We start from the raw sequence: 26,100 nt of genomic DNA, 5'->3' as shown, positions 1-26,100 counted from the left end.
GCATATTTTATTAGCAAGGATTCTGATACAGCAACGTGATGCAGATGCTTACAAAAGTTGCGTGTAAGGGGGAAACACGTCAAACTTAATGACCCATTTGAGGGCTCATGGAGTCAACTTAAAGTCAGAGGAATGCACTGTCTCTGAAAGCTTGCAACATCATCTGGCACTTTCAATGAATACGTACATGGACACCAATGCTCCGATTTTAATATGATTAAGACAATACTCTGATTTTGAGTTTAGACTACCACGTAAACAGTGATTTTTGATTACCTTAAAGGACCACAGACACTTGCGTCGCGAAATGCAGAGGTTTTTGCTTTCCATTCAATGTGCGGTATCAAATTCCATTAAAAGAGCACTCTTCCACCAGTCCTTACTTAATGCTCGCATCAAATACCTCAGTTTGTCATGGGGGCATGAATGAAATGTTCCTGAATGAAAGTGAAACTGCAGGTAAAGTTAAAAAATTTTAAATGAAACACCTGAAATTACATGAAACTCTGGAGGAAACATGGATAGCGTTGTGACGCAATGACGTTAATCAATCTATGTACTATAACATATAAGACGCTGGTCAGTCAGTGCTTTTTAAAACGCTATCGGTTGGGTTTAGGAAAGGAGGAGGGTGAGGGGATCGGTTGGTCAGTCAGTCAGTCGACAGCGGCCTCTCTTGGATTTATACGAGATGAGCAGACGCAAATGAGACTCACAAGAGAAATTTGAAATGTGAAAAAGAATACACTGCGGTGAATTCGCAAAAGCAAAAACCGCAAAAAACATACCTCCTGAGACGTATTTGGTGCTCTCTAGAAATGTATATAAAGGTACGTTTTCAGAATGAGCCTGGGTTGATTATTTTGGTTTGCTGATTTTGGTTATAGCTAACAAACGCTAACTTTAGTTCACTGATGTTAGATTTAGATAATCATCCTCTCATGTTTGTCAGTAGCTGGGTTTCCATCACTTTATGTTAATACACATTTTTAAGTATAGTATGAGAAAACGACTGATGAAAATGCCAAATTATCAATAAAAACCTGGAACTTAAAATGTAATTAAAGTTAATTGATAATGTTTATAAGCTTTTTGAGGTGGCTTGAACTTATGTGAAAAAGGGTTTATGCAATTAATGGGAGATGGAAACACATTTGCCAAATATTAAACTTGTTTACTGTTGGTAATCGTTGTGAACTTTGAAAAGATTTGCTTCATTTTAGGATGGAAAATTGGCTACTGTAGTGTTGTGGTTATAATACTACCCAGTTCAGACTACACAGCTGAGTATTTAAATCCAGCAGTGCCACTTTTTGTATATAACATTAGAGATGTTTGCCGGGTTGCAATGTCAAGCAGTTAAAAATTAAACTCACTGGCCACTTTAATAGGTACACCTTACTAGTACCGGGTTAGACCCCCTTTTGCCTTTAGAACCGCCCTAAGAGGCCATTTTAGTACAGAGATGAATCGTGCTTTTAGGTTTGTACTGCAGCAGATCGTCTTGACCATGTCTACATGCCTAAATGTACTGTTGCTGCCATGTGATTGGCTAATTAAAGAATAACGTTAACGAGCAGTTGGACAGGTGTACCTAATAAAGTGGCCAGTGAGTGTATATACGATTAATGGAATGATAAGCGCCCAACATGCTTTAGTAGTGCCATCTCAGATTTGTGATCTATGATGTCACATTATAATGTGGAAACAAATTCTCTGTCATGTCAGTGAGGCAGGAGGAAACAGTAACACGATGCTTGGCTAAGCACAATATGTGTGGTGTGGAGCTTTTGCTACCTAAAGAATGGATTGCTACCAGCTTCAGATGGGTGGGGTAACCAGCAGCTCATTATCATTTAAAGAGACACACTGAATCAAGTCGCTGTGAACTGAAGTGTTTTTGACAAGGAAAACTGTGTTTATTTAGGTTACCATTGAGAAATTTAACCCAATTCAGTAATAGACTTTTCATTAAGACCCTAAAGAATCATCTTAACTTGAAATGGGCACCTACTACGTCAAGAGTCACAATATTCTCACTATAATTCACACTGTAAAAAATAATATGACAAAAAGAGATCACTACAAAAGCATTTATGTTCCTTCAACTTATTTTAATCGGGTTCCAGCTCATTTTTTTAAGTTATAAAAGTTTAGTTTAATATATTTTTAGTCAGTTTGACTGATGCAAGCTGAGACAACTAGAAAAGATCAATTGATCAACAAAAAAACTGAAGCATAACAAAATCTGTAGATGTAAAATCACGAGTATCAAAAATTTCTGTGTAAATCTAAAGTAAAAGTAAAGTAATTGCCTTCCAATTATAGACTTCACTCCATTATAAACATAAATGAGTTTTAAATAAGCATAACTTATAGTTGAATACGTTAATAATAAAGATAATACATTTAAATATATAGACTTAGGTCATAAGGAGTCACAACAAATGCAGTTTGCATGGAATAGTTTTTAATATGGGTAAAGATTGAAAACAATGACAGAGAAGCAAACTCTTAAGTTAATAATTTCATCCTCATGCTACACTATTGAGAAATAAATATTGCATGCAGAAAGAATTTGGTCTGACAAGTGCCTAAATGCAATAACAGCAACACTTGTCACTTGTTTCTTCTTCAGTTTCAGCTCTAAATCTGATGGCTTTCCTAGTAATTTCAGCTCTTTTTGTTGCTTGAGAAAGGAAAGACGATCTCTTTGAAAGACTGGGAATGAAACAAAAATCAGGGGCCCGCTGGGGCCAAAAGGTAATGCAGCTTCTAAACGGACAATAGAGGCTTTTATATGGAGAATCACACAGACAGTCTTGTTCTTGTTTTACTTCTTTGTCTCCTCAATCTGTTCGACTTCGCTGGATTCGTCCACGACTTTACCATTGATCATGGTTTGCGTTACCACCTTTACTATCTTGCGGGTACGAACGTCAGGCTCTTCTGCGGACAGAAAGACAGAGAGGGAGAGATGTTAGCGATACGTCACATTCCTCTCCAAGAAACAGACACTGGACTGTACGCTGGTTTATGAGAAGCTGCTCTGTTTGGCACTGTTTAATGTGTCATTAGTTTTCAGTATGGAGCTCAGGTGAGAAGATCCAGGACATTCCAGAGCCACGGGCTGATATCGGAGCTCTGTTTACACAACAGTTCAAGACCACGGCTTAAATTATACTTAAGCATCAAGCGTCAGTGCTGGCCTGAACAGCGGATTTTACAGGATGGAGGACATTTGTGTCACTCCTGCTTAAATTTGGGATAGAGAATTTCATAAATTTATAAATACATCTTGACTGTGATTTACAGAAGATGCACACTAGAATGCAGTTCAGTGTATGCACAGTAGTTTATGTACAGTAGCAAAATATTCTGTCAGGCATGTTTAGAATGTAAATCATTTAGCAAAGTATTAAAAGAATCCTAATCTTTATACTTGGCCACTATCCTTTCCATTACTAAGTTTTTATTCATTGGTCAGCTTAACATTTAGAAAATAATACAATCTAGAAGGCTACGGTATGATCACTTATTGTTTATATTCATTTTTATAAGGAGAGCCTAGAATAATTAGTTGTTTCGTTTTTACATAAATATATCTGTTATTCTGAATTATTGCATATCATAATTTCACCCATATGTTGACTTTTTATTTTTCAGTTTTATTTGCATTGAAAACTTAGAAAAATACTCTTCAAAAATGATAAAGATATATTAAATATATTTGCGTTTCAAACTTGTATATTTCTTCTGTGTGCGTGTAATATGAACATGTATTATTTTCTTGAATTGTTCTGATATAATGTCAAATTTAATGTTGTGTCAGACAAAATAAAAAATAGCTGTTCATTTCTGACCAAAATGTATGATATTTTTCTAGAGAGTGTAGTCTGTGGTGATGCAGGCACTTTGAAAATCCTAAAAACATTTACAGGCAAGACAAAATTAATCCTGTTTGGTCCACAAATTCTGCTTTTACATATTTTTTTTCTAGTGACAGTGGAAAGCACTTAAAAAAAATGTTTAGTTGTACAGATAGCAATCAGACATCATATAAAAGGGTAAAGGGTTTACTTTTATTAGTGTTTCTGCACAATTAAAATTCCAAAAATTGTGTTTTTGCAAAAGAAGTAAACCACGTGAACAAGTAATTGGCCACATTGTGACATACACTAAGAATTTGTTCATTCTCCCTCACAATGTTCACAATATTTATCATAGTTGGGGTTTTCCCAACCTATACTGTCTGAAATAGATTAATTCATGTTGGATGAAGTATGTTGGTAACCATTGTACATTATCTCTAATATGATTTGAACATAATATGAATTTTAGACTATTGTGTTACTGTGTTTGCGAATATCTGAACAAATATGTTTATAAAGTGTTAGTAATCTGTGACCCTGAACCATAAAGTCTTATGTTCATTCATTCATTCATTCATTTTCTTTTCAGCTTAGTCCCTTTATTAATCTGGGGTCGCCACAGCGGGATGGACCGCCAACTTATCCAGCATGTTTTACGCAGCGGATGCCCTTCCAGCTGCAACCCAACACTGGGAAAAAGTCTTGCACAGGTATATTTTTGGCAATAGCCAAAAATACGTTGTATGAGTCAGAATTATAGATTTTTCTTTGATGGAAAAAAGATGATGACATTTTGTAAATGTCTTTCTGTAAAAAATTTTGTACATAATAAATAAATTTGTGATTATTAATATGCATTCCTAAACACTTAATTCCAACAACTTTAAAGGTGATTTTTGCAGTATTTATTACCTCCAGATTCCAGACAAATAGCTATATCTCAGCCCAGTTTTCATTTATTCACTTTCCTTTGGCTTAGTGCCTTATTTTCAGGGGTCGCCACAGCAGTATGAACTGCCAACTATTCATAGTGGATGCCCTTCCAGCCACAACCCAGAACTGGGAAACTCCCATACACTCATTCGCACAAACTCATACACTATGGCCAATTTAGTTTCAGCAAAATATTGTCCTATCCAAACATCAATGGAAATCTTATTTATTCAGCTTTTAGAAGATTTATAAATTTCAATTTTCAAAAAATGTATGACTGGTTGTGTGGTCCAAGGAAACATTTCACATCTTATGTACAATATTAAATGTTGTTCATGCACTGTGTGAAATTCATATTTTTGTTATGAGTGCGCAACATGAGTATAAGTAACCGCTCATGTCATTAGGGCAACAGCAAAGAATCACAAATGCAAATTGACAGATGTCAGCACCAGCAAGCTGCACATTAGACAGATATTCTACATCAACGTATGGTGAATTTTCTGTTGGCCCCTTTTTTTCTTCAGTCTATGGTGAAAGAACCTGCTGGGAATGGCAGGGATGGTTCATTTGTAGTTACAGTTTCGAAGAACGGCACAAAGGTGTGTGACTTTCTGTGTTCAGAAGGTCTCTGTATGTAGGTCAGTGTGTGACTTTGACCCTTATTATTTATATTTTATTACATTGTAGACAGTGCAATAAATAAACAACAACAATAACAAACAACAACAAAGAAACCCACTCTTAATCTCCTTTACCTGCCTCAGTCAGTTTTCACATTGATGGGCCCATTAGGGGATGCTGAAACTCACCATCAAATTTTTGACACTGACCCTCAAGCCTTTCTAACAGAAAGGTGGCTCACAAAAGTTAAATCAACATAACACTTAAAAGTCAATGAGCGCACAGAGTCATTTATACATCATGTTTATAGTAACACCTCTAGCCTTCCTCCTTCAGACAACAAAAGCTTTCTCTGGCCTTATTTATATGACTTAAAAATATTTCTTTTTTTTACTAGCCACTCTTATCTGTTTTTTTCCCTCAGCAATATATATTTTTTACAATAACTGCAGTTATGTGAGCAATAATCAATGGTTTCCATGCATTACATTTTTTTTTATAAAGAACCACCTGACACACATTGATTTTTTAGCTTACTATATGGTCCTTTGCCAAATGATAGATGTTAAAACTGGCTATGCTACAGTGGAATTTTTATCAGTTATGACACGTTAGATCTCCCGGATCTGAATTATCATTCACAGGCAGACAGAGAGAGCATGTGTGAGATAAATTGTCGTATATGTGTGTGCATGTAAATGACACAGGCATATCTAATAGCTCATAGTAACATGTGTTAGCTACCTTTTTGCAACTATCTTTGAGCATATTCAGTTGGTTGTTCCCCATTGGTTTCTGGTGAAGCACATAGTGTAAGAAGTAAAAAAGATTCCGGCAACTGTCACTTAGTTACTACACTCAAAAAAATAACTCATTTTAATTGAGGGCAGGATTTCCATCCAATATGTTTTTTAGCACCAACTAAAAAAACTATTTACACATTTAAATGAGTTGGTACAACATGATTTTATAAAAAAAAAAAGTTTGAAAACATTTGTATTTTTATTTATCTTAAACTCAAAGGTCTGATAATATCATGGTTGTTTATGTGTCGTACACTTCAAAGTCTCTTTTTTTTGTTTTATTTGAAGTTATCCTAAATGAACTAATAGAGTACACTATATTTCATATGTCATGAGTTACATATAGAGTTGATTGAGACCGTTATTGCTCACTGAGCTAATTAAGCTGCCGTCATAACATGGGTGCTTCTGCAAAGTGGTAATCTTAAAACTCAAAGCATTACATGAAACTCTTCTAAATCATCAAACTGAAGTGAAGAATAAACTCTAACAAGTTTTCCTTATAACCTTAAACACCTCAGATTACTTTTATTGTCAATATTTCCATTCTTAATTCAATTCCACGTAAAGCTTGCTGGGAACTACAAATCCCCTAACCAGGTAGCTGGACCAACACAATTCCTTCATGTTGCCCCAACACAAAACACTTAAGTTAACTTAATAGTTAACTTACAAATTTAAGTGGACTGAACATAAAACAAATACATTGGCCACAGAAATGACCAGAATTGTGTTGTTTCAGCTCATTTTAAACAGGTAGTTTGAACAAGCAGCAGCAATCAGTTTTTTGAGTGTATGGTTACTGTCACAATCACCAGCGATCCAGACTTGCAGACCGCTGGTAAACATGCACCTTCACCCGGAACATGATTCTGTCAACTTATGAACTACAAATCCTGTCATGCACCTCACACACACCTGTTTCCAGCTGATGAAAGACTTATTACAGAGACTACTTTATATACACTGCTCACATTCCCTTACACGTTGCAGAGTCTTGTTCACTGTTAGCATTATGAAGTGTCTTGGCTTACCGTGTTTTAGACCCTTCATTGTTTTATTGTTTATGCCATTAAGCTGTCTGTCCTGAGCATTTGCCTGTTATTTTTACCACATTCTTTAGATTACCCTTATGCTCCTGTTCATCCCAGTTTCACTATTGCCTGCCTGACTACTCTTGATTATTAAACTGCACGTGGATCCTCATCTCTGTTGTCTCGACCCATATGTAACAGTTACTACTGATGTTTGAGTGAAGCGCATTTATATAAGTTTGATCAAAACTGACTGGAATTATACCTGTACAATAAACGATTTTATTGCACACCTTCCAGACAATCGGAATCAAGAATTTCAACAGATTAGGGAATAAACATTATTTTAGCCCAGCTTGTGCTTAATAAAGTGAGCTTGTCACACTTTAGCCATTAAGACATTTATAAGAAACTGAAGAAGCTGTTAGTAAATAATGTTTGCAAACCGTTTTGATTTATAAGACCTTCTGGAGTATATTTTCAGAAGGAACAGATATTAATTGTAATAAATGTTTTGCCTGTTTTTAGACTCTCAAAGTGCCCATAACTGAAGTGGACTTGCATTTTATGAATCACCAAGGACCACAGATTCAGCTAAAAATCTTTTTTAATGTTCTACTGAGGATAAAAAAGCCACCTACACATTAGATGGCCGGAGTGTGAGTAAAATAAAAGCAAAATTTACAACTAAAAACTATCCCATTGAGATAATACCATGTTACAGTTTTTACATTCAGTTAATGCAACATGCAGTTCTAGTCAAATGTTTGCTAAAAGCAAGTTTAGTTCAAGTGTGCGTATTTGATCTAGTGTTTGTTGAATCCAACAAGTGACACATTGAGAATGGATGAGAACTCACTCTTGGGTGGTGGAGGAATCTCTTTAACCCTGTTAAATAAAAGAAAATAAAAACATGACGTAAGTATCAAAACAATCATTAAGCTGTGAAAACCCCAGACACCCATATCAGTGTGTGGAGATATGGATGACGCTACACTGAGTAAATAATGAGGAGTTGAGCTAAAAGAGTCACTCACGTCTCCTCGCCCTCCAGCAGCCTCCTGTAGGTGGCAATCTCCATCTCCAGATTCTGCTTGATGCGCAGGAGCTGCTCGTAGTCAGTCTTGTTGCGCTGCATATCCAGACGCAGCTGAGACAGGCTGTCCTCCAGCTGGGCCAGGGTGGCCTGCAGGCGCTCCATCTCTAGGGTGTATTTCTGCCCTGTCTCACTTAGGTTACCCTCCAGAGCTGCCACCTGTGAAAGAGAATTTTAAGGGGAATTTGTGATGCTTCAGACACCACGCCATAGGACAAATGCTGAACTTTTGGGATTTTTAGCATAGAGTTTTACACATAAGTCTGTTATTTAAATGATTAACAGTCCTAAATATGACACTGAACAGAAAAATCTGTAATTGGTTGCTTTTTATGTATGTTAGGCTGCCCTTGGGTGATGAAAATGTATTTAAAAATCTAGTCTGGCTACGCAATGCTTTTTGAAGGCACATTAAAAGGATAGTTCACCCACAAATGAAAATGTACTCATAATCAAGTGGTTCCAAACCTTTATGAGTTTATTTATTCTGTTAAACACAAAAGAATATATTTTAAAGAAAGCTGAAAACACGAAACTATTGACTTCCATAGTAGAAAAAGAAAAATACTATGGAAGTAAATGGTTACAGGTTTCCAGCTTTCTTCAAAATATCTTCTTTATTGTTCAGCAAAGGAAAGAATGTCAAACAGGTTTGGAACAAGTAAATGTTGAGGAAATGATGACAGACTGTTCAGTTTTGGGTGAACTATCCATTTAATACACCAAACATTGATGGTAGATACACATTGGATTTGTAATACATTTCTGTATACAATCATTACCTGTCCTCCTCTCTCTATGATCCAAAAAGTCAAAGCAAAACAAAAACAAAACAAATCTAAAACTATCATTAAACATTAGGAGCATTTACAATGCTTTCAATTCAATAGACATTGTTACAAAATATTTATAAATGCAGTTCGTTTTAACCTTATGCGTGTGTCTAACTATTTTTATGAGAGCCATTTTTGGCCCGTTTTATCTGAGTGGCACGGTGCGGTACAGTTCGGTACACTTTTATGGCCATTTCCACTGTTAAAGGGTACCTAAAAGTAAACCGTACCATACCACTTTTTGGGTATCCTTGGCAAAGAGTACCTTGCACAACAAAAAGAGTACCAATAGACGGAGCTAGACGCCCAACTGAACGCTATTGGTTTACAGAGATACGGCACTCGCTCATGCAACAAGCCAGAATGAAAACAAAAGAACCACCATTTTTAAATGCACAACCGAGACATTACACCATAATAATATATACATATAATTATGAGCCATGGTCAACCCGAGCTCAAACAAACCATGATCTCGTCTTGAACAGCCACAAAGCCAAGAAGAAGAGAAGAATCTGCCCTGTGCCCCATAGTTTTGGGGCCGTCTAAAGGCCTTCGTTTTCTCGCTTGCGCTGGCCGCGGGTCTATATTTGAAATAACAAACGTCTTAAGGTTATGATAATAACATGCGCGTGATTATTGAACAGCTTCTGACATCCAATCCTTTCAGAAATGGACAAACGTAAGAGTGAAGCGTGAAAAAACAAAGGAGAAGCTGGAAAAAACAAAGGAGCAAATGATTCTTTCAGCAGCCTAAAACATGACCAAATTCGAAACTAGGAATGATGGAATGACTTTCTAACAAGATGTTACATGTGATAGTGAAGATTAAAGATACAGATGAGAGGTTTGCACTGACCCAAATAAGGACTAAATAAATGTATGCTGTGTGTAGTTTTCAGAGACTGTAAGGGTCTGTATGTGTTCATATATGTTGCATTTATTTATTTATTTATTTTATGTAACTGCAGACGTTACAGTAGGCTATTTCACACTGATCATTGATTGCAGTTATAATCAAATTATGTTCATAGAAAGGTTAGTAACGAACATTTATACACAGGTATTTATGTGTTTAAAGCTTCTGTTTTGTGAGAAGTGCTTCTCATGTGATATGTAAAACAACCCGTACAGCTTTACTTTGACATTTTCTCGAGTTAGAATGACATTCGCTAAAACTTTCTGTCATACACCACGCCCTCCAAAACAGTACCATTGGTATCCACTCAGTGGAAACAGGCCATTTGAGAAAGAGTAAAGAGAAAACAATTAAACTGTTATTCATTTTCTGGCACCTCATTTAAAGGGCTGTTTGAGGATTACCATTTGGTTTTAGGTTCAAGGTTAGAACTGGGTTAAGGTTAAGTTTAGGAAAAGGTTAGGGTTAGGCACTCAATTGTGATGGTTAAAGTTATGGTAGGGGGCTTGTGCATGTGTGTGTGCTCCTGGCATTCATCACATTGGGGATCAAATGTACCCACAATTAAGCTATTCTGTCAGTAAACAAGTCAATTCTAACCTAATTCTAATCTAACCCTAGCCCATCTATTTTACATGTAATCATGTTTAAACTGCCAACCACCAGTTGGTGATACACTGAACTGCTCAGACAATGAGGCTTCTTTGAATACTGCGCTCATGCATACAAATCCTTAGAGACCTCTAATCAAGTTGACATTTAAGGTATTATGCAGTTCATTGTATAGTAAAATAGCAAAACTTATGTTTTGCAGAGGAAGACATTAAAGGGAAATTTACACACTATTTACTCACCCTCAAGTGTCCAAAGCAGAAGAGTTTCTGATGGTCTATTTTGATGGTCCGTTTGTTGAATTTAAGTTACATTGCATAATGCCAACTAGTTTTCATTAGATTATAAGTATGCTGTTAGGTTGGGGTTAGGGTTAGTGTAAGTTGTGACATGTACTTGCAAAGTTTCTTACACTCTCAGAAACAAAGGTACAGGAGCTGTCACTGGGGCAGTACCTTTTTAAAAGGTACATATTTGTACCTGAAAGGTACATAATGGTACCTCAAAAGAATATTTTAGGTACATTTGGGCACTAATGTGCACCTTTGAGGTACCATTTTGGACTCCTTGGGTACAAATATGTACCTTTTGAAAAGGTGCAGCCTTTTTTAACTCCTGTACCTTTATTTCAGAGAGTGTATATAGTTAAATGTCTGTTTAGCAGCAGTATCAACAAATATTAAACAGTCTACTAATACTCAAATTGACGGTCAAAATAATGTGTTACCGAATTTCTTTATTCTGTTGAACACATAAGAAGATACTTTGAAGAAAGGTGAAAATCTGTAACCATTGACTTAATAGTAGTAGTAAAAATTTGGCCAATGGTTAAATGTTTCCAGCTTTCTTCAAAATATCTTCTTTGGTGCTCAACAGAAGAAAACAGAAGCAGGTTTAGAAGAAGTAAATGGTGCACTGTAAACAAATGTTGCTGGCTTAATTAAGATGAATCAAATTAACTTTGCTAATAATCTCAATTTATATCATTCAAATGACTAAAAACATTAAGTTAAACTTTGCATAACTTTAAAAATGAAATTGAAACTTGATTATCTTATTAAGGTAACATAAAAAACTTTTGTAGTCTTGACCTTTCGTCATACTATTTTTTACAGTGTGAGTCAATGATGACTGAATCTTTATTTTCAGAGTATTTACAGTGCATCTACTTGCAACTTTAAAATAGCTGTACCAGCATATATCCATTAAGTAACGACCCCTACTATGTGAATTTACATCTTGGCTTATTTACACAAGAGTGACCTGTTGATAGTAAATACATCCGAGATGCTGGAACTGATCTTTCACTTGCATGAGACCGGAAGGTCATGAACAACAAGCAAACCTGATAGATAAACGTCTCTTTTGGAGATCTAAAACCCTACTACTTTTAGTAAGGTCTCAACTGACCCCTTTTTACTGACATAATCCGACAACAAACTGTGTCTGTGCTTCCTGCCGCTCACATTTGACTGGTGAAAGTAAGTGCAGGCATGTGATGGAGCATTTATGGCCTGGGTCGTTCAAATAGCTTTGACATAAAGGGCAGGGTTTTACTTTCCAGTGCTAAGCTGTAATTGAATCTGCATTGGCCGAGGCTTTCAAAGTTCACTCAGGGAACCGAAATGGTCGCTAAAAGGTTCCTCCTGCCTGGTTCTGACCTGTTTATGAAGGCTCTCCAGTTCCACTTCCAGGGTCTGCAGAAAGCGCTGCCTCTCGGTGAGTTCACTCTGAGCTCCTCTCAAGGCTTCATTGCTCTCACGCACCTGCGTCTGCACCGTCTCCAACTAAACACACACACATATAGTTGATGGGTTACACAAGTGTTCTGTATGAAAGACCACTATGAAATTGAAGAAAGTAATGCACTAGGTGTTTTACTTATCTATAATGATATCATTAATTGTAATAACATGGGACCTTATTATTTGCTATAAAGATACTGGTTCCCTTTTAAAGATACAAAGGTTCCACTCACTCAAAAATTTAATTGTATTACCATGGTATAATATGCAAATAATGTTGGGTAAATACTTACTCTAACTACTTAGTAATGTAAATATCATACTTATACTACCTGGTAATACTGGTAATTCTAGTAATAATGGTAGTATTCAACTTTGTTTTACTATTGTACTTGTCCCAAAACCATGGAATATTCAAATTATCTTTTTAAATATGTTGATTTTATACACAAAAAGTAATGTCTCAAAAAGTACGTATAGTAATATGCAAATACTTTGAAAATACCATGGTTCTAAAGTCCATAAAAGTAGTGTGGACTAATAGTATTAATTACCAAAAATATATTGGTTTCATCATTGTACCAGAAGTATTTTTAGCATATTGCTGTACCCTATTAATACTATCTTTCAGTTTACAAAAATACAATGACATTTATGTTTTGAAGAAATTATATATATTATAATAGTTCCATAGTAGCTGCAAATACCATCTGTACAAGTGTGGTTCAGTAGTCCATGATAATAGTGTGGTCTAATATTTAAAAATACCACTGTATTTTTGAAGTATCATATGCAAATACCATCCATTTCCTAAAAATATCATCATATTACCATAGTTCCTGGTCAAAATGTTCTTTATGTACCATAAAAAGACCATGTTTTAGCTTACACACATGTTATGGATATAAACAAAATCATGATTAACACAGAAAACATTGCAATGTATACACTGTAAGACCCCAACAGTCAACTTTATCAAATGAAATGAGTGTAGTTAACTCAAACTTGAAAGAAAGTTAATTCTACTCATTTGAAAAGAGTGTTCAACTCAGTGTTGAAGGTAATGAATTAATGAAATACCTCATTACTTCAACTTAAATAGAGTAAGTTCACAGAACTCATATAGATTAGTTTTTTTAACTCAAATGGTTTGTAGCAATCGGTTTCCTCAAATGGTTTGAGTTGTCTTAACTTATTGGGTTTTACAATACTCATTTGGTTTGAGATCTCTTCATTTATTGGGTTTCAATGTGCTCAAATTGCTTCATTTACTCAAATGAAGTAAGTTCACAGTACTCATTAGGATTAGTTTTTGAACTTAAATGGTTTGTTGCAATCAGTTTTCTCAAATGGTTTGAGTTACCAAAACTTTTTAGGTTTTACAGTGTAATAATCTTATAATCCTTTTAGTAACATGAATACCATGCCCACATTAGCCTGGTTTTCTATTGTACATGTCCAAAAACACATAGCTGTATGAAGGTGTTATTGTAAGTGAAATGTGATCTGGGTCTGGGATAGTCTTAATGGGGGCTGGCAGCCATGGTACTGGTTCTGACCCTGTTCCCCTGAGAGCACAAACCTTTTTACGGTACCAGCTCTCAGCTTCCTCCTTGTTCTTCTGGACAATGCCTTCATACTGAGACCTGAGATCAGACAGGACAGTCCCCAGCTCTGGCCCACGGGCCGCATCCACCTCCACATTGACATCCTCTTGAGCAATCCGGGCTCTCAGACTGTCCATTTCCTTCAGAGAGTGTGGGAAAAGTAATGGGCGGATTATTAAAGAGAAGTATGTTGTACATCTAAACATACCGAGAGATAACCTTCTGTGGAATTAACTAAAACTGTTGACTAATGAGTTGTTGAACATATTTGAGTATGGTAAATGTGTGTGTGTTTTGTGTTTGAACACTGGGATGTTTTCGTGTGGTCATTTGAGACTGCAGAGTGAATGTTGGCAATTTGATACCACATGGTGGCACACGGTAGGTGGAAGTTACTTCATTATTAAATTCTTCTCAATGAATATTTAAAAGTGTTGATCTCATGTTGCTCACACAGGGAGTATGCAGTGTGCCTTTCACGCACAAAAAAAACCCATTCAGATATAATTTGAATATTCTGCTATCACAGAGACACACCTCCTTATCAAACACCAAGAAAATATGCGTGAGAAACTATACTTCTCATTATACTTATTAAATAATTTGTGTATTTGTTAGTTTCGGAGTAATACAAGAATTCAAGTTTATGCGTTTATTCTGCTTCTTTGCATTCAGAATTTGTTGGTCAAGCATTTACATCTGATCATACCCATGTAGAGCAAGTTTGTGACCAAAAAATTTGATTTTGTGCAAAGAGTTTAGCAGTGAGGCACATCTTAAATTGCATTAGACAAAGGAACCACAGGGATTGGGTTACAAGCAACTCCAGTCATAGCGCTTGTCTATCAAAGACAACAAAGGTCACTACTTTAAACTTTTCAAAGGTCTGACAGGACTGCCACAGTGGAACAACCTTAAGAATCCGTGGGTCCCAAAGGGTTTTTATTAGTCCTAGGAGAATCTCGGAGTGGTCAAATATGGCTTGGAGCCAACCTACTGTAGATAAAAACAGGTGCCTGCTATCTACTATTGCTATTGCTATTGCTACTGCTATTGCTATCTATTGCACCTATTATGTCAAAGTGTCTTTAGGAACTATGGCTCTCCAGGATGGAACTTCAACCCATAGAATAGAATTCAGCAGACACCTTGATGGCAAAAAAATGACATTGGATGGAAAAAGGTTCTCCAAAGGTGGCTCAGTGGATTCAGAGACTTAAACAAAATGACTGCATGTCTACTAATGAAGATATTTTTGAAGATATTTTTCTGAAGAGGATATGTACATTTAGAGGTTAATTATAACCTATATAATATATTATAATTATAATTATTATAATAACCTATCACCAGTGTAATCTGAGGTAACTGCAATGTAACTTGATGTACAAATGTATCCCTTGAAAAGTATTTATGATGGCAGTACTTTTTTATTTATTTATTTTGTATTAAGTTTTGGGTGTCAAGGTGGTGCAGTGGGCAGCACAATTGCCTTACAGCAAAGAAGGTTGCTGGTTCTAGCCTCGGCTAAGTCAGTTGGCATTTCTGTGTGGAGTTTGCATGTTCTCCCCGTGTTGGTGTGGATTTCCTCCGGGTGCTCAGGTTTCTCCCACAAGTCCAAAGACATGCGCTATACTGTAGGTGAATTGGGTAAGCTAAATTGTCCGTAGTGTATGTGTGTAAATGAGTGTGTATAAATGTTTCCCAGTGACAGGTATGCATAATATATGCTGGATAAGTAAGTGGTTCATTCCACTGTGGCGACCTTAGATTAATAAAGTGACTAAGCAGAAAAGAAAATGAACGGATGAATGTATTAAATTTTCTTATTTCATTTAAAGAATTTTAATTGAATATTATAATAAATAATATTATACGCAATATAAATAAAAAGTTATATAAATAAAACTTAATTTAAATAAAAAGTTTTTAAAAACGCTAATGGATTTGATGTCAAATACTTGACATCTATTTGACATCCACACCTCGATAACCTGTTGACCATCAAAATAATGACACAAAAGTATTACAATATAAGAAATATTTTGTTTATCTTTTTAAGAGTTGAAAGTAGGGCACTTATGATTCATGGACAATTTTACTCTTTTTTTTCAACTCCATTTTCAATGTTTTGTGTTTGATCAAGTAAAACTTAAAAATGTATATTATTTACTCATGGTCATATTTGAATGGACTGGTGCTTGTTTTTTGTTTTGGTTTGTTTTTGTCTTTTTTAATTATTTAATTATTTTATTTATTAATTTACTTATATATATATATATATATTTTTTCCCCCTCATCAGTCGTATAAAACATATTATAGACTGTTTAAATGTTTTTGTTCTGTTCTGTATTTATAAAAAACTGTTATAAATAAAAAAGACATTTTTTATTAATTTGAAAACTTCATTTGCAAATTCTAAATTTACACTGGATTTGATATCCCTACAACGCATGTAAAATCCTCAAAACTGCATCAAACTGACATCTAACATGATGTCAAAAAACAGATCAGAAATCGTCTACAGGAGAGTCCAATAATTGATTTCTGATGTGTTTTTGGCATCAATGTTAGATGTTAATTTAATGTAATTTTGACCAAATTGATTTGAACATTCAGTGTGTTTTTTTAAGTTATTTATGTCGTTTAGACATCAATGCGCTGCTGGGAAGGGTCACTGTGTGTACAAATCCCCAAATAACTTTTTATTCGGAGTGTCTGAAGAAGCCCTTTCCTTGTGGAAAAATTCCTTTGCATAAAGATTATTTATGGTAACTTAAAAAACCTCATGAATGTATGCAGAAATGGGGGTTACAGCAACAGAGTTTAGTAGGAAATGAAAACAAGTGAACTTTGTACTGGCTCAAATCCAACTTTTTTTCATGTACACTTAAATGCTACTATTTAACCAGTTTGTAAACTGAGTGAATGCGGCTGTGAAGAGCAAGAACTGTCACTGTGGAGATCTTACCTCCTCATGGTTCTTCCTCAAGAAGTAGAGTTCCTCTTTCAGGCTGTCCAGGTCACCACGGAGTGTGGCGATGATCTGGTCATGGTCTGACTTGGCTTTCTTCAGGGCCACACAGTCTCGTTCCACAGACTGACACATTGCGCTCTCCGTCTCCCATCTGCAAACACACATCAGTTACAGACCTCCAAAAGTTTCAAAGACATTTTGATGGGTGCAAAAGTAACAAACTGACTTGATTCTGAAATCATCTGCAGCCAGCTTGGCGTTATCGATCTCGAGCATGATCCGCGCATTCTCCAGAGTTTTCTTCCTTACCTGTAAGGTACAGTATTTTAAGAATGAAGGTGCATGTGGTGCATTTATCTCAGATGAATTGAAGCAACCAATTAATCCAACACAGGCTCATTGGAAACACATGCTTCAACCTACTTTTTTTTGTCAAACTGCAAAAATGTAATTCAACATAGTTTGACTGCAGTTTCTTGGTAAAATGAGTGCTAAAGGGCAGTATGACGCCAACAACTTCTGTTCCTTTTCACACTAATGATATTTTTTGCCGATGAATAAAAGATTTTTCCATGCAGTTCTTTACACAAAATCAAATAAATATGACAAAACAACTTAACGGTGTCTATTATTTATATTCGAATATTCGAATATCCTGTCTGTCTCCATATGGACAACGTTTTGGTCAGTTTGCTCAGTGGCTCACTTTGTCTGGAGTTGTACTTGTGATGCAGAGTGCTCGGGTTTAGAGAGTATGGTTACAAGCAATGTAAAATCAAGGTAAAACTAGGTTGCTAAGATGTATTTTTCTCTTATGTTTTCTTTTGAAAACACTGTTGGTTGGGCTCAGGAAAGGGTTTAGGTCAGTCGCAGTACGGTGGAAATTTATATGACTTGTATATCAAAATGTACCCTAAGTAACAAATTCAAAAATTAGCAAAAATGCAAACAGCACCGGTGACACCCGTGGCCCAGTGGTTAGCACTGTCGCCCCACAGCAAGAAGGTTGCTAGTTCAAGTCCATTGGGTCAGTTGCCATTTCTGTGTGGAGTTTGCATGTTCTCCCCATAATCTTTTGGGTTTCTTCCGGGTGCTCCGGTTTCCCTCACAGTCCAAAGACATGCACTATAGGTGAATTGAATAAACTAAATTGACCGTAGTGTATGAGTATGAATGAGCGTTTATGGATGTTTCTCAGTACTGGGTTGCAGCTGGAAGGGCATCCGCTGTATAAAACATATGCTGGATAAGGCGACCCCTTATGAATAAAGGGATTAAGCCAAAGAAAAATGAATGAATGATTGAATGAATGTAGACAGCGCCCTCTAGCAGATTTGACATCTAAAACATGGAATGAAATGTACCTGGAGCAATGTAATTTATGTTTCACATAAATGTAGGCCAAGTCACGTATTTCCATTGAGCCTGGTTTGGGTCACGGAGAAAGTGTAATTAATTATTGAAAACATGGCATGGCACACTTACAACCAGTGGTGTCCAGTTCTGCTTTTGGAGATGCAGAGCTTGTCTACAACCTTAATTAGGCACACTTGAAATAACTAATCAAAGTCTTTACAGTCACTCTCAATTTTTAGCCGTGTGTGTTGGAGCAAGTTAAAGCAACTCTTTGGGACAATGCCCCTCCAGAAGGAGGACTGGACATCCTCATCATGGCTCAGAACCTGAGATTTAGTTGGTTTTCTCAGAATTGCTAATTCGTCAGTTCATGCTGAATGTTTTTTCTTTTATTTGGCATGTAACAAGATCAAAGGCGTCACAGTGGCAAAGTGGGTTGCATGATCGCCTCTCAGCAAGAAGGTCGCTGGTTCAAGGCTCGGCTGGGTCACTTGGCATTTCTATGTGGAGTTTGCATGTTTCCCCATGTTGGCATGGGTTTCCTCCGGGTGCTCCGGTTTCCCTCACAAGTCCAAAGACATGCGCTATAGGTGAATAGGGTAAGCTGAACTGTCCGTAGTGTATGTGTGTGTATCGGTGTTTCCGATAAATAAATAAAATAAAATAAATAAAATAACATAAAAATAACAATAATAAAAACAGAATAAAAAAACTTATAATAATAATAATAATAATAATAAATACATAAAAATATGAAAATAAAATAATAATAAATAAAATAAAAAAATAACATAACATAAAATAAAAAATAAAACAGAATAAATAAAATAAAAATAAAAATAAATAAAATTAAAAAAAAAAAAAAAATTAAAAACAAACATATCATCTAAAAAAAGATAAATAAAAAAGGAGCAAGTTTACAAATAAAAGAGTAAATAAGAGTAAAAAAGATGAAAAGATAATTTTAGGGAGTCAATATTTCCTCTTTCCAGTAGTTCATTCTGTATGCTTAAACTTAGTATCAAGGGATAATGGGCTGAGAATGTTAACCCTTTTACAGGGCTATTTATTCAGTTTTAAGTGCTTTCCTTCTTTGTTAAAATGTAACTGTTTAGTCTGCCAGTAGGTAATCATTTAGCTAGGTAATGAGCATTGCTGAACAGACTTGCTAACAAAGCTTATTTTCATGAAGTCAAAAAAACAGGACATACTTCCTGTTCGAGAGCATGAGCTTGGGCCATCATGGAATCGATATCGTGTCCTTTCGGCACACGGTCCAGCATCAGTTGTTTGATCCTCAGCTCCAGGTCAGCGTTGGACTTCTCCAGAGTGCGCACCTTATCTAGGTAGTTGGCCAATCGGCTGTTCAGGCTTTGCATAGCCTCTTTTTCATTGGTGCTGTTGCCATGCAGGCCGTTGAGAGACATGCTGCCGAGGCCGTTCAGATCTGACATGCTCATGGAGGAAGAGCGAGACAGAGGCTTAGAGGCAGCGAACGAGACCGCAGCTTTGGATCGGGCACGTCCACTGTCCCTCAGAGACATGCTGGAGAAAGAGGGCTGCCGGCCCAAAGAGAAGCTCCGTACTGAGAGACTGGACGACATGATCTCTGTGGATGGGAATAAAAGATGTATTTCCGATTGTCACAGAAGCATTCTTTTTGGTGAATGACTATCAAAAGATGTATTGTGTAACACCTAAATTTAAAGATATCCACTTCATATCCAAATGCACACTAAGGGGCCATTCACACCGAACTTGTCTTTTTTGTAAAATATTTTATTATTTTAATATTTGTATTAATATTTTATCAGATTTTTATGACTGTTAACAAACAAAAGTAAAAGAGAAAATAACAAATGGAAAAATATATACATAACAGTACAAAATTGATTAAAAGAATAAAAATAAACCACACAGTATATGATGTGCATAAACAATATATGAGGTGCATTCATTTTACAAATTAAGCATATAAACAGATCAGTACTGAATGTTGAGGTTGGCGGCATGGTGTATTAGGTCAAATAAATAATGATAATAAAAGAAAAAAGAAAATTAAAAATTAAAAGAGACAGGAAAGGCAAAATATATTAAACTAAATAGGCTGTGAAGGCTCGTTCTTCAACCTTGTGGTTTTATGTCAAAAAGAGTTGTATACTAGTGCTATATCAGATTCAGCAATTGTATTCATCTGGAACAGAACATGTCTGCATATAAAATTGTGATGTTTAAAAAAAGGGGGGGCAGAATAGAGGACGAAGATATCCCGACACAACCACTGAGCACCTGTAAACAGAAACTTGCCCGGCCTAGAGTTCTGATTGGTCCACTGCTTTGAAATTGATACTGATGTGTGGTGCTGTGTGTAAAAGTTTTAACTTGACATGGTGTCTAAAGTTTACGCTGTGCTTAAAAAAACCTGAGGCGCAAGCGTAAAAGTCCTGCTTGTCTGTTAAGGGCATTTTTACATTCAAACCATGGAAAAGTGGTATGAAAAAACTAAAATAAGTTTAATAAACTTTAAATAAGCTTAAAACTTCCATTGTAGCCACATTTTAAGGTACCTCTACACTGAAAAAAATTATTCAAAGATGATTCCTTGGATTTACTCAGTTTTTTTAAGTTAAGTGGTTGTAAACAATTTATTTGGGCTGAATTTAAACAAACAAATTAAGTTGAACATTATTAAATTTAATTTGTTTGTTTAAATTCAACACAAATAAATTGTTTGCAACAGTTTTGCATGCAACACTTTTTTTCAGTGTAGGAGAAAAAAATACAAGTAGCAACAGTGCGCAGAAGGAGATCATATTTGGTGTAGAAGAACATCACACATCTCCATCTGACCTCAAGATATGCAGCTTAAAAACGCTCTTTATACAAACTGACTTGTCAAAAGAAGCTTGTCAAATCAAGAATTTTTCCATGCTGAATTTTGCAGCTAGAAGTAAACGTCCAAACCTTGTTACAAATGACTTCTCAACTCTGGGCTGCTTAAGAGAGTTGGTTCACACCTTCCTATTCCATTTTTCTCCTGCCATAAAGTGATAACCATCTGACAGCCTGCTACTGTTAAAGAGCACTGGGTTGAAGGAGCTCTTTATGCCGATCTGACACCACAATCTCAACTTTGACAGTGATGTCAGGGAGAAAAAAATCTGGTTATAGTTCACCCCTTCATAAAGAAGCCTATTTTTTAAGGAATCACCCAAAAATACTATGTCTGTCATCATTTACTCACCTAGTACTTGTTCCAAAACTGTTTGACTTTGCTTATTCTACCAAACACAAAAGAAGAGAATTTGAAGGAAGCTGGAAACCACAAACCCTTGGTTCCATAGTATTTATTTTTTCCTACTATGGATGTCGGTGGTTATCGATTTTCAGCTTTCTTCATAATATCTTCTTTTAGGTTCAACAGAATAAAGAAACTCAGAAAGGTTTGGAACCACTTGAAGGAAACTAAATAGTGATTAAATTTGCATTTTTGGTGAACTATCAATTTTATTTACCTGGATTTGTAAAATGTAAAACAATTTAAGCTACAAGATGTTATAATTATTTTATAAATTTGTTATGAATGAATTTTTTCTTTTGATTTTGAACTTGTAAAGAAAATTAACCAACTAGTCTTCCTAGTTCCACTAAACTAAAGCAATGAGTGTGTAGTTTTAAAATGCTTTTACAGTACTCTTAATGTTCATGTTTAACTTTACTCAATGAAGTATTAAAAGCATCCAACAGTGAACAAAGCTCCACTGAAGGACAACGATCAGATGATATGTAAATGGACACTGCATTGTTGTTTCGTGTTGGCACATCAAACATTTAACCTACTCATGTGAGGTCTGTTGTCTTGGAGACTTTGCTGCTTTAGTTGTCAAATACGATATGAGTTACTCTACAAGGCAATGCAATTTTCTGGAGGTGCAAGAACTTTAACCCTTTATCAGATAAAGAGCAGATAGAGAATATATGCTAGCTTCATTGACACTGATTAAAATATGAAGCGTTCAGATGCAAAAACCTCTAAGTGCCGTCTGAAGCCTTATTTGTAAATGTTTAGTTATTGCACTTTAAATAGCAGGAAAAGGACTTATTCTTTGCTGAAAAAGTGATATTACACACAGGATCCTGATAAAAATGCTCATTTTGGAGGAAAATTTAAGATGGCATTTAGAGGTTTTTGCATCTAAGCTCTTCTTATATACCGTCAAGTCTGAAATTGTTCATATCCCTGGGGTATGAATAATGTCATGTTTGACTTTATATCTATATAAGTTAGAAAAGTAAGACTTTGGTGATTTTCCAATAAATATTTAAACAAGTGTCTTATAAACGGTTTAAATCAGTTAGTGGTCATTACAAAACACCTAAATATACTCAAAACTTTTTCTCAAGCAATTCAAAATGTTACATCACCGTCCTGTTCACTGCAAGTATAATTGCAACTACATGTTAAATAACTCTCATTATTACTATTGGCACTACTGAATTTATATTTGAGCACTGGTTGACATTAATTTTAGCCTTAAGGTTAATAAAATGGGTTGATATGAACTTTCAAAATGACTTTCAGGCAGTGACGTGTTTATTGATGGAACTTTAAAATAAAATATTAAGCAGACAATCTAATCACTAGCAGAAAATCAATATCTTATATCTTGAACCTTACCATCAAATACACTGTGAATTATATTATAATTATAAATATATTATATCTTAAAACCTAACAAGAGGCTGAGGTCACACTTCATTTTGATGGTCCGTTCGCTGAATTTAAGTTGCATTGCATCTACATCCCAACTGATTCTCATTAGATTATAAGTAGACTGTTAGGTTGGGGTTTGGGTTAGGGTAAGTGTAAGTTGACATGTATTTGCAAAGTTTACTAAAGTCAGTTAAAGTAGCAGTGTCAGCAGATATTAAGCAGACAGTCTACTAATACTCAAATGGACCATCAAAATAAAGTGTTACCTAGGCTGATATCCAAGTGGTTAGGCTACTGCGAAAGATAAGAAGTTAAACAAATTCATACTGTACCTGTTGTCAGTGAAGGGAGGGTGTTTTCTGTGGTGTGTGATGTGTGGAGCGCTGATCTGTGGTCAGAAACTAACAGTGCCCTCATATAGAGTTAAGGACCAGTGGGCGGGGCTTATATTACCTGAACACCTGTGGGAGGAGCCACATGACTCTCTCTCTCTCTCTCTCTCTCTCTCTCTCTCTCTCTCTCTCTCTCTCTCTCTCTCTCTCTTTCTTAAACTAGAGTTGTAACTCAAGACACCAGAGATCACGGCATGAAATATTCAACAGGTTTCTTCTGTGACGAGAACAAAGAGATGAAAAAACAAAGCCTGCTCTATGTGCCTGCACGACAAGATCTATGAGCCAGAACAGTGTTTACTATAGTATCTTTATCGTCTACAATACTCTCTGAACTAGATCTGAAGGATAGTCTGTCTTTTCAGTATTTTAGTTATCAGCTGTTGCAAACTGTGCTCTATACCAGACAAAAAAGTTAAGAACCTGGCCTAATTTACAGAGGCTACATTCACACAGAAACTGAATACTGGTGTCAGTGCTGTTTTTGAGTGCTTAAAGGGATAGTTCACCCGAAAAGGAAGATTTGCTGTTAATTTAATCACCCTCAGGCCATCTAAGATGTAGATGACCTTTGTTTTTTCTTTGTTTTCTGAAACAGTGCTATTTGGTGATTCATAATATGTAAGTGAACAACCATCAGTATTTTGAGAGTGAGAACAAAACATACAGGGAAGACAAAACTAATACCTGTGTCTCTTGACTATATACATGTCTTAGGAAATCACTGGACTGTGCAAAAAAATTTACATTAATTACAACATTTTTACTTTTAATCCACAGCCTCAGCAAACAATTCAAAGTGTATTGATGTCAGTCTGGAGTGGGAGCCATGGATATTAATTTTGTTTTGCATACATTTGGTTTTTGACTCTTAAAGTGCCAGCAGGCGTTCTTAATGTTCTGTTGAAGAAAAAAAAGGAATCGCCTGCTTCCAAGATGGTCTTATGATGAGTAAATGTACAACAAATTCTCATTTTAAAGGAACAGTTGACCTTAAAATGAATAATTTAGTCACCCTTATGTTGTTACAAACTTTCGATCTTCTGCAGAATGCAAACAAACATGTTGTGAGAAATTCTAAAAAGCACAGATTCAGAAGTTTTTACTTAGCTAATACATTTTAAAAATAATTACAAAGAATTGATATTTCAACAAATTAAATTAAATGTTTGCAAAAAAAGCACCTAAAGTATTTAAGTATTTAAACAATTTTTCTGTTTAGAACATGATTGTTGTGGAAATGTAAGATCACGAATTATATAGCCAGAGCTACGTATGGCTGCCTTTCATTTTTTAAATGAACAATATGTAAGACGCCGTTGCTTTTCAGGCTTACCAGCTGACCACTTATCTCCATATGGACGGCTTTCACGCTGTTATCAGTTTGTCCCGTTTGCTCACCATGTACATCAGTGGACTTGAGAAGCAGAGAGGAGATGACCATGATGACAGGGTTCAAGTCCAGTGAAGAACAGTTCTAGAAAGCAGGTAAGACAAAAAAAAAAAAAAAAAAAACAAGCCAAAAAATTAAATAAACAAGTAAATAACAGGGGGAAAATGTGGTAAACTCGAAAAACGTGGTAAAATCAGGTGAAAGCTTTTCTATTTCTGGATTGCTTTTGAAAATTGTTAGTTGGGTTTAGGGAAGTGGATCGGCAGGTCAATCAATACAATTGGTTGGGTTTAGGGAAGGAGGATGGTGGGTCAGTCCATCGGTCAGTCAGTCAGTCAGTCGACAACGGCCTCTGGTGGATTTACGTGAGAACAGCAGGCGTGAATGGCACTTGTGAGAGAAATTTGAGATCTCAAAAAGTGTACACAGCGGCCTCTGGTAGATTCGCAAAAACAAAGACTGCAAAAAAACGTCACTCCTGGGATGTATTTGGCACTCTCCAGAATTGTATATAGAGGTACGTTTTGGGTTTGTAAATACGAACAAATCTGACTATTAGGTTCTTTTGTAATACATATTCTAGATTTGTGTCAATATTTAAACAAATAAAAATGTTCTTTGTTTGTGATTCTGCATGCATTCATGAGCTTCCGTCTTAGAGAAAGTACAGGTCCAAGTAGGTCACCGGGTCGGTGTTCAGAGCCAACAGGATCAATGCAGACTCTTCTGGCACTGGGGTCTTTGCAGGAATCAGTCATGTACTCTTAACTCATCGATGTCTATGACAACCATATGCTCTGTGTATTGGCTGGATCCAAGATTAAGTGAACCTTGGAATGAGGAGAAATAAACAGACTAACAAGCGTAGAGCAGTTCAGATTTCTTTATGGAAAGTACTCATGCTTATTAAAGAGCCCATATTATGGCTTTTTGAAAATGCTCTTCCATGTAGTGTGTCACACAGCTCTAAGTGAAGTGAAATATCCAGCTAAGGCTTAAATCTGTAAGTGTACAGTGTTTAAAACTATTGATTCATCTAAAAAAGAGTCGACTCATAGTGCTTCAAACGAGTCGTCTTGATAACGAGTTATTAGGTGTTTCGCGATGACGCAGCTACGAAACACAAGTAGTTGCACGCGCAAGCCCGGGAGATTTGAAACCTGCGGCTCCGCCCACTAACAGAAAAAAG

General features: G+C 35.9%; 1 protein-coding gene across 1 annotated transcript; it reads right to left on the bottom strand.

The window, feature by feature from the left end:
* Positions 1–2,464: 2,464 nt before the first annotated feature.
* Positions 2,465–23,543, bottom strand: si:ch211-243g18.2 (uncharacterized protein LOC559906 homolog). The gene is made up of 9 exons (XM_056466690.1): positions 23,459–23,543; positions 19,624–20,021; positions 17,283–17,365; positions 17,051–17,207; positions 14,054–14,218; positions 12,388–12,513; positions 8,304–8,521; positions 8,126–8,154; positions 2,465–2,949 (listed from the first exon to the last, which is right to left on the bottom strand). Exons 1-9 carry the CDS (start codon positions 23,541–23,543, stop codon positions 2,834–2,836), a joined length of 1,377 nt encoding a protein of 458 aa, XP_056322665.1. The 3' UTR covers positions 2,465–2,833.
* Between the last annotated feature and the right edge of the window lie 2,557 nt (positions 23,544–26,100).

The sequence above is a fragment of the Danio aesculapii genome, chromosome 10 (assembly GCF_903798145.1).
Source record: "Danio aesculapii chromosome 10, fDanAes4.1, whole genome shotgun sequence".
NCBI classification, from domain to species: Eukaryota; Metazoa; Chordata; class Actinopteri; order Cypriniformes; family Danionidae; genus Danio; species Danio aesculapii.
Note: the sequence above shows the minus strand (reverse complement) of the source record. Positions and strands in the feature narration are given on the sequence as shown.

Excerpts from the sequence above, each read along its gene's own strand:
- si:ch211-243g18.2 (XM_056466690.1), bottom strand. The coding sequence starts at position 23,543 with ATGAGGGCACTGTTAGTTTCTGACCACAGATCAGCGCTCCACACATCA. Across the intron at positions 8,522-12,387 it reads TGGAGAGCCTTCATAAACAG|GTGGCAGCTCTGGAGGGTAA; the intron begins GTCAGAACCAGG and ends TCTCTTTCACAG. Across the intron at positions 8,155-8,303 it reads CTGCTGGAGGGCGAGGAGAC|GGTTAAAGAGATTCCTCCAC; the intron begins GTGAGTGACTCT and ends TTTATTTAACAG.